Source organism: Myotis davidii, unplaced genomic scaffold, assembly GCF_000327345.1.
Source record: "Myotis davidii unplaced genomic scaffold, ASM32734v1 scaffold1193, whole genome shotgun sequence".
NCBI classification, from domain to species: Eukaryota; Metazoa; Chordata; class Mammalia; order Chiroptera; family Vespertilionidae; genus Myotis; species Myotis davidii.
In genome coordinates this window covers 451,422-461,586 of record NW_006284331.1, presented here as the reverse complement: position 1 = coordinate 461,586, position 10,165 = coordinate 451,422, and the positions used below count along the sequence as shown (strand labels likewise).

Genomic DNA, 10,165 nt, shown 5'->3' with positions numbered 1-10,165 from the left:
GGAGGGTGTGTGTGATCAGTGGGTGGGGTGGAGGGACCACCACTCTGTGCTGAGCACCTCTGCCTAGACGCAGCCTCACTCACACTTCAGCTGGTCCCAACAGGACTTCCTTTAATATTTTTATTGATTTCAGAGAGGAAGGGAGAGGGAGTGAGAGACAGAAACATCAGTGTTGAGAATCATTGATCGGCTGCCTCCTGCATGCCCCCCCACTAGGGTTGATACCGCAACCTGGGCACGTGTCCTGACTGGGAATTGGACCGTGACCTCCTAGTTCATAGATCGACCCTCAACCACTGAGCCACGACGGCTGGGCCTAATAACATTTTTTATGACCCATGTGCTTTCACTTGTTCTTTCTCCCTCTTCTATAATTCAACTGTACAGAAGGTGAGGCTATGAGGGGTCAACTCTCCTAGCACAGTGCTCTTTCCTTTTACCATGCTGTCTCAAAGCAACATGACTTACTAATCACAGGAAGTCATTGGAATGTGCTCATTATTTATAGTGTCTATTCTGGGAAGATGAATAGTAAAATGACAGAAAAATCATGTAAATATGTTTTATTAACCCAAAATGTTTTAACTAACACTATCCCTTAAGGCACACATTTTCATGTAATTCAAATAGCTTTCTCATAATATCAGAGCAGAATAAGAAGAAAGTAATGGGTGAAAAAGAGTTACATAAAAAGAGATAACTCCTATTTAATAAGTAATGAGTTTAGGGGAGGTTTGGGAAAGGTCTATCTATTTTGCTATTTCACATCTCTTCTGTTATTTGCTATCAGGTTAGATGAAACTCAGGGGGCTCATTCATTGTTTTTTATTTTTTCCCCCTCTTTTACCTTAATTTTGCAGGTCGTACATTATCATTAAGGCTTGTAAATAAATTTGCTCCAGTGAGAACATGTTCTATGATTTTGTAAATGACAGATAACTCACTGATACAAACCCGTTCTTTTCCAGTGTTCTTTAAACTAAGAGCCAATCCTATCTAATAAAAGAGTAATATGCAAATTGACCATCACTCCAACACACAAGATGGCCACCCACATGTGGTCAAAGATTGCCGGCAGGGGAGGGCAGTTGGGAGGGACCAGGCCTGCAGGGGAGGGCAGTTGGGGGTGACAGAGCCAGCAGGAGATGGCTGTTGGGGGCTCGAACGAGCAGCCAGGGTTGAGAACTTTTGCTTTTAATGAATATATCTGTTTTAGGAAAACCTCTATTTTTATCCACTTCCTCCTTCTAAGATTTACATATTTTGAATTCAGTTATCTGGATCTCTGAACAGAGGTGGGAAATACCAGAAGTCTATATAATAAAAGCCCAGCGACCGTTACAGCTGACTGACCAAAACAACCAGTCACTATGATGTGCATGACCACCAGGCGGCAGATGCTCAATGCAGGAGCTGCCCCTGGTGGTTAGTGTGCTCCCACAGCGGGAGTGCCACTCAGCCAAAAGCTGGGCTCACAGCTGGTGAGCACAGTGGCGGTGGTGGGACCCTCTTCCACCTCCACAGCAGCACTAAAGCCAAGCAGTAAGGAGCAAGCAGGCAGGAGGTAAGGAGCGAGCAGGCAGGTGGTTAGAAGCAAGGGGTCCCAGATTGCAAGAGGGTGCAGGCCGGGCTGAGGGCCCCACCACCCGCATGAATTTCATGCATTAGGCCTCTGGTAGTATTATAAATAGAAAAAAATATAACTTTCCCTCTTAGCAGCTGATTTTGACATTTATTTCAGTTTAGAATTAATCATTCTTATTTCTTTGAGAAAGTATAATTGGCCACTTGTGCTTTTCAACTGGTATGACTGAAACTCTAACTATAGTACTTTATTTGAATTAAGGTCTATGTGCATATTTCTTTTACTGAATAGAACTTAAATTTATTGTACTAGATGCAAATGAGTTCTATAGCAAAAATAAAAATCTTACATCCTCAATTGTCATTTGTGAAGAGAAGAGACATCCTAATGCAGCTCTTCTGCAGTATTTTTGGCTTTTAACTGATTTGGCTAATAATTCTTTCCTACTTCTTGCATTAGGACTGCATTCCTCTGAGCACTTTGCTGTGGCTGTATACTGCTTAGGGACTAGAAATACTTAACTCCTATGTCCACACATATAACTCTTCTAGAATTTTATAGCCAGAAATGTGGATTCTAACCTGGCAGCTAGACACTAACTTAATTCTCATTTCCCTTCTGCAGTATATCTCAGTATCTACCTATCGCTATCTCTGACTTTATCTCTATCTCTGTCTCTATAGATAAATATAACATATTATATCCATTTGTATATATTCCTTTTTTGAATTTGAAGAGAAAATTATTTCTTTTGCTACTTGTCACAGATGAAGGCAACTCCCCAACTTGTCTCAAGCTACTGAAAGCTACTCGAGGGGGCATGCAGGAGGCAGCCGATCAGTGATTCTCTCATCATTGATGTTTTTATTTGTCTCTCCCTCTTCGCTCTGAAATCAATAAAAATATATTTTAAAAAATTAAAAATAAAACAGCTACTCTACTCAGTCTGGCATTCTAATTGGTCAGAGATCTGAGGTTCACCAGCCACATTTTTTTTTAGCCTCTAAGATTCAAAATTATTTCTCTGAGATTCAGTAGAGAAGAAAAGTAGCCATTTCCTTTGCTAGACAAACAGCACCATTCACCGAGTGCTATGGAGTTATGTTGTTAGTTTATTCATGGCCATTTTTCATGGAAAGTGATAAAATTAATGAACAGTTAAATTTTTGAGCTGGAGGGGCCTCAGTTATGTCAGTCATAGTTCACTTTGCACATAATTAATGGGAGTCCCATGGACATGATATAAAATGCTGAAGACCAATGGTCTAGTTAGGAGACCCAAAAGTATAGAACTTTCAGGATAAAGCAGTAAAGAAAAATATTAGAATATTTTATGTGTCTTTTTGCTTTCCATGTTTCAGCTCAAAAGACCAACTGCTGGTTTGCTCTTCTGCCTGCATGGAATTAACTTAGTATTTCTGCTGTGAGACGGCCACAGGCTGGAGCAGCCCTTAGTCTTTCCAGAGAATTATCACTTTCAAAAACTTGATTTTTTACGATTTTGATCGTTAAAAATATTTCTGAGAATAAAATGTCCAGGCCATTACACACACACACACACACACACACACACACACATACACACACACACACACACACACACCGGGTTATATAGGGGTTTTACTTTTGTAGGGCCTTCTGAGAGAGTTCAGTAACTAGAAGACAGAAGATTCCTCAGAGCTGAGTGGGGCCTTTGCATTTTTGTAACTGTGTTTGCAAAAGCCAGTAAGACTAGAAGGTTCCTTTCTCACATGAGCTGTCTTTACAGTGTCCCTAAGTCTTTAGTAAATTATGTTGAACTATTTCATAATTGTTCCGAATGGTCAAGTATCTGCAATGTCAAATAATTCCATGTAGTTACATAGCAGAAAATTTCTGGGGTCATAAGTAAAAAAACCAAATCTTAAATAGATGATACTTAAGAGCCTTTCCATGTGATGTAGGAAATGATTAAGCACTTTGTATATGGGAAGAAGGGAAAATAAGCAAAATGGATGAGGTTATACCAAGCATTTACTTAAGTGATTACTGGACTGACCCTTTTCTGATATGCAGAGCTTTAAGTTAGAACATCTTTTTCCACCACACAATACATTTTATAAAGTCACCTTATATACAGCCACTCCCTACTCTCCCTACTCATACAGTTGAGCGGGAAGAGTAGAGAGATATAACCATGTGTCTCACAGATTCAAATAGTAACAAGTTTACTGTTGAGAAATTAAATATGGACCATCTAAAGATCTCCCTCTTCTAAAGTCACATACATATCCTATTTGGGTACTTCATTTCTCTTATGTATAAATTGATAACTATGCATAGATTATGTATCAATTTTTATACATTACTGAACAAAATCATTCATGGAACAAAAGTGTGCAGAACAGCTACCATGTGTTGGGTACTAGGATATAGGATTCTATCAGACTGAATTGGTTTCTGACCTATCTCTCAACCCAAAACAATAAAGGAAAATAAGGAATCTAAGGAGTTATTTAATTCAATGACTTGAATCATTTAATTCAAGTCAGTAAACTGAATAACAGGGTTACATATTTGTTTCAATGTTGGCATTTTAACGCATTGCTTTTTGTCTGTCTTACCTGAAGGATCTTATCGCCTGGCTGCAGCAGGTTGGATGCTGGCCCATCAGGCTGAACCCTAGTAACAAAGATACCCTATAAGTCAGAAGTAACAGAGGTTAGGATTCTATGATCAAGAACTAGGTCTACTCAAAAAACTTCTCATTCATATAAGATACAGTGAAAAAAAGATTAAAAACCATTTATACATGTAAACTTCAAAGATTATTATAGTATTTTAAATAAGGCACCACTCTCCAAGTCAACTTTAGGAAAACAACATCTTTACTTGCATAAAAAAAGTTCATTTTGTCTTTAAAGTGTACTTATGATTTATAAATTTATTTCATTGCACATTCTTAATTTCTTTCTTAAATCATTTGAAATATGGTACTGTCTTTTGTACAGCTTCTGAAATTGTCTTGAGTAATTCTGCACTGAAAATGTCTCCCACTTGATATACTGTAAATTCAATTTGCACTTTAAAAACCTTACTACAATTACATGTAAGTACTGGCCTATCTTAATGAATGTTACTTTGTATGTTATTGAGATTAGCAAATACGAAATGCATATGAACAAATTAAACATAAGAAAACTTCAACATGCATATAAAATATAAAGTGTATTTTACATAGTTACAAAACTTCTATATTGATTAATTTACTTTATAAAAGAGTCAAATTAAAATTAAAAATTTTTTATTGATGAAAGTATTACATATGTCTCCCCCTTTTCCACCATTTACCCCTTCTAGCCTGCCCCTGTTCACCACACTATTGTTTGTGTCCATGGGTTATCGAATTAAATTTTTTAATTTAAATTTAATTTAAATTTTAAATTTTTTGATCATATATATAAAACTAAAACATCCACATGCTCGGCCTTGACTGATCGCTAGTGTTATAGAGATATACAGAATATAGTCTTCCATGAGCTCACAATATAATGGAGGAAAAGTCAAGAAAACCACCAATTACAAAAGAGTGCAAGTGTTATGAGAGAAGTATAATAAATTTTCAAAGACGTTGCACATAGCTTATCCTTAGTGTGTTGGGGCTTCTGAAAAGAGGACATACCTGGCAGCTGAATCATGGAGGACAAATAAAATGCATCCACAAGGATAAGGGGAGGAAGGGTATTCCAGATTGCAGGGATACCACAAAGGATAAAGTGCCTGTTACATTCAAGAAACTGTAAGTAGTTCTATTATGACTGGCGTGGTGGTGGAAGGGTGCCAGTGCAGGGGGTTGGGAGCCTGGGAGAGAATCAAGCTACAAAACACACTGGGGACAGATGAAGATGGACCTTTAATAGATATGCTAATTAGTGTGGGGTGCTACTGAAGTATTTTAAGTATGATAGTGACAAGATCTGAAGAATGAACTGATGAATGGATAAACCAAAGGTGTACATCAAGCATGTCAAACTTGCGACCCACAACAAATATTTTTCAGCCGATTGCCATGTCATTAGTCTTGGACTGACTTGTTTGGTGGAAATATTTCACTTTCGGAGAACAAGAAAAATAGGTTTACTTGTGTGACACTTATTAATTTGTGCAGTTATTCAGTGTCTGGTAAGTTAATGTTCAAGAAAAATATTAATTTTTATTAAAATGTTCTATTATTTTATGTTAGCAATTACTCATTTATTTCAGCCCTTTGTATTCAGCATGTCTCTATCGAAATAAACCCACGTTTCTATGAAAATTGAAGCTTTTCTTGTTTGGCGGCCCACATAAACTTCAACCTTGTTTATTTGGCCCGTGTTAGCTTTTGAGTTTGACATACTTGCTATACACCTATTCAGTGGAATATTATTTGTCAGTAGAAAGGAAGGATGTTCTGGCAATATGGATGAACCTTGGAAACATTTGCTAAGTGAAATAAGCTGGTCACCAAAGGCCATACATATATTATATGATTCCACTTATATGAGATGTCAAGAATAGGCAAATGCATAGAAAAGGAAAGCAGATTTGGGTTTTCCAAAGGCTGGGAGCAGGGGCCTTGGGAGTGACAAGGTGTACAGAGTTTTTATTGAGTAATACAAAAGTTCTGAAATCAGGTAGTGGTAATGGTTGTACAATTCTTTGAATATGCTAAAAACCACTTAATTGTATATTTCAAAAGGATGAATTTTATAGCATGTGAATTAGACCTCAATATAACTGTTATTGTTTTTTTTAATTCTTGAGAACTATTAATCAAATAGAAAACAATCTTTTAATATCTTTGCCTATTATTAAGAAAATCATCTCATTTGCTGATCTGTAAACCTAATGACTCTCACTTAAACCCATTGCAGTTGAGTATGTGTGTATGTAAATGATTTAACAAACAGACCCTAATTAAAATGCTTCTACATGTGTCTTCATTTAGGATTTCAGATCTTTAGGAAACGTACTCATGTATGGCTTTTGAATGATTTTTATCTTTCTGATTTTATTCTCTTTTCCTTCATATTTCTATATATATAAAAGACTAAGTGACCATTACACTGGAATGACTGGAATAACCAGTCGCTATGAGGTGTACTGACCACCAGGGGGCAGACACTCAACGTAGGCACTGCCCCCAGCACATAGGCCCCAATTGCTGATGGGGTCTGCCGGCCAACATCGGTCCCTCCTCCTGGCCAGCAGGCCCTGATCACCTGATCAGGCCCAGGCCCCCAGGCTGGGAAGAGGAACCAGGGGTGGGTGGTGGTGGATGTGGGTGGTGAGGAAAGGAGGAGGCGGGGAGGCGGGGAGGCAGGGAACCTGATCGGCCCTGATCACAGGCCAGGCCTAGGGACCCCACCTGTATACGTATTTCATACACCGGGCCTCTAGTCTAAGATGAAACTACAGATTGGCTTCAAAATCCCTAGAAAACAACATAACTTTAAATCTATTAATTCAACTTCTAGAACTTATCTTAAGGAAATAATTGAACAAATATGCAACATACATTTATGATATGTTCATCATAGTAGTATTTGTAACAATAAAATTACAAACCACACCTAAATGTCTAATAACAGGGGATTGATTAAATAAGTTATGATAAATCCATATCTACACTAATAAAAGAGAAAGATGCAAATTAACCATCACTCCGTCACTCCACTACACCCACAAGCCACACCCACCAGCCAATCAGGAGCAAGTATGCAAATTAACCCAACTAAGATGGTGGCAGCCACAGAGGTGGAGTGAGTAGGAGGCTTGGTTTGTCCCTGGCAATGGAGGAAGAGAAGCTTCCCACCTGTCCTGGCCTGCCCTGGGCTCTGCTCAAGGCTACAAAGTTTCAATTATAGAAGATAAATAAATCCCATAAAAAAAAAGAGAGAAAAAGGAGAAGCTGGGAGCAGCCTGAAAACGGCCTTCAGCTCCTCACCCTGGCTGGCCACACCCCCATGGGTTGAGGGTCCCCGCTGGGGGGCTTGGCCAATCAGAAAAAAGCCTCAGCCCCTAACCCAGGCTGGCCAGGCACCCCAGCGGGACCCCCACCCTGATCTGGGACACCCTTCAGGGCAAACCAGCTGGCCCCCACCCATGCACCAGGCCTCTATCCCGGGCTGCCAGAGGGATGTCTGACTTCCAGCTAAGGCCCACTCCCTAAGGGATCAGGCCTAACCCAGCAGGTGGACATCCCCCAAGGGGGTCTCAGACTGCAAGAGGGCACAGGCTGGGCTGAGACCCCTCCCCCCCTGAGTGCACAAATTTTGTGCACCAGGCCTCTAGTAATATAATAATATGTGGTCATTAAAAAATGAAGCCTAGATGGCAGGAACAGAAATACACTAGTGCTCAGTGAAACAAGCAGTATAAATCACTATATGGGGGATGAAACTACAGGGTGGGGCAGAAGAAGTTTACAGTTGTGAGTACATGACAGTTTATCCTTTATTGTTTTGCATACAAACAACTGTAAACCTATCTTTGCCCCACCCTGTATGTTGGCTGAAATATGTTTACATGTATTTTTGTGTGGGAAAATATCTGCAAAGGTAGACTCTTTTTTTTTGTTTTAAATATATTTTATTGATTTTCTACAGAGAGGAAGGGAGAGAGATAGAGAGTTAGAAACATCGATGAGAGAGAAACATCGATCAGCCGCCTCCTGCACACCCCCCACTGGGGATGTGCCCGCAACTAAGGTACATGCCCATGACAGGAATCAAACCTGGGACCCTTCAGTCAGCAGGCTGACGCTCTATCCACTGAGCTAAACTGGTTTCGGCCAAAGGTAGACTCTTAAACATTAATAGTGGCTGTAGTGGGAGACATCTTTGGGGGTGGGGATTTTTTTCTGCCTGCCACATATTATAAGAAGCAGATGAGAGCATAATTCTGCAGTCAGACTGTCTGTGTTCATCATTTATAAATGGGTGACCTTCGGCAAGTTAATTAACTTTTGTGTACCCCCCCCATCACTAAAATGGGTATAATAATGGTATGTCTCACTCATTAGATTAAGTGAGTGAATATACACAAAATACTTAGAACAGTGGATGGCACTTAAGGTAGGGTCAATAAATATTATTATAATATTGGGAGTCTGGAGTTTGAACTATAATCCAAGGTCTTTTATCCAGCGGAGCCCACATTGAGAGTGCATGAGTCTCCAGCTATGCCATGTTTATTGCCAGGAAATTTCTCTTTGCTCCCCAGCTGGAGAACATTGAAAGCCCCATGTCTGTTATTGTCCCCTTGCACTAGCCACAGGTAAGAGGATTTGCACCTCTGATTTAGGAAAGGGGGTGTGAAGAGGGTGATAAGTTCCTCCTCTCCTAGCTCATCTGTGGTTTTCTAGTGGTGACTCTCAGAGGTAGTGACTCCAACTATTGTTCATGCTCAGTAGTGGACATGGGTCCCAACTGGAGGGCTTTCTGCAGGTTCCTGGTAATTTTCAGGGCTACCTCCTTCAGTAGCTCCAAGTCAGGAGCATCAGCTCTTTTGTTTTTCTTTCTTCTTTTTAATATATTTTTATTGATTTAAGAGAGGAAGGAAGATGGAGAGAAAGACAAACATCATTGATTAGCTGCCTCCTGCTGCCACCTACTGGCAATCGAGCCTGCAACCAGACTATGTGCTCTGACCTGGAATTGAACCCACCACATTTTTTTAAAAAAAGTATGTTTTTATCGATTTTTTAGAGAGAGAAGAAGGGAGAGGGAGAGAGAGAGAAACATTGATGAAAGAGAAACATCAACATCGATCACCTGCCTCCTGCATGATCCCCCATAGGAGGATCCAGCCTGCAACAGGGCATGTGCCCTGACTGGGAATCTCCTGGGGTCCTTTTGGTGCCTGGGACGATGCTCAACAAACTGAACCACACCAGCCAGGGCAGGAGTATCAGCTCTTTTGAGTAATGGCTCCTAAAATTTAATTAATGGCTTAGGGCCCAGGTCGGCAAACTGCAGCTCACGAGCCACATGCGGCTCTTTGGCCCCTTGAGTGTGGCTCTTCCTAAGCCTTAGGAGTGTCCTAATTAAGTTAATAACAATGTACCTACCTATATAGTTTAAGTTTAAGAAATTTGGCTCTCAAAAGGAATTTCAATCATTGTACTGTTGATATTTGGCTGTTGACTAATGAGTTTGTCAACCACTTGTCTAGATTCTAGACAAGTCTCAACTGGGCTGACTGGGCACTTCAAGTCTCTGCCACGTATCTGTTCCATGCCCATAGGCTCCCTCAGGAATGTCCTCATGGAGATGACAGAAACACAAGGAAGAGCAAGGCCTCTCGAGTTGTAGACGTAGAAGCACCGTACTTGCACTTCTGCTTTATTCTATTACCCAAAGCCAGGCACATGGTCAAGTCCAGAGACAGAGGCAGAGGACGCTTCAAAGTTAGATGCCCAAGGGGGTGGATGCAGAGAGGGTAAAGGATCATTCAACCCATCAGCAAGACCTATCAATTCTACCTTAGAAACATTTTCCACACCTGTCCAATACTCCTTCTATCTTATTGCTACCACCACTTCAATTTACCATGCTCTCT

At 40.2% G+C, this 10,165-nt stretch overlaps 1 protein-coding gene across 1 annotated transcript in view; it reads right to left on the bottom strand.

The window, feature by feature from the left end:
- LRRC7 (leucine rich repeat containing 7) overlaps window positions 1–10,165 on the bottom strand; it is a 380,912-nt gene that overhangs the window by 9,027 nt on the left and 361,720 nt on the right. The window contains exon 26 of the mRNA XM_006754436.1: window positions 4,189–4,263. Within this exon, the coding sequence (XP_006754499.1) occupies window positions 4,189–4,263 (75 nt within the window). The remainder of the gene's footprint in view (window positions 1–4,188; window positions 4,264–10,165) is intronic.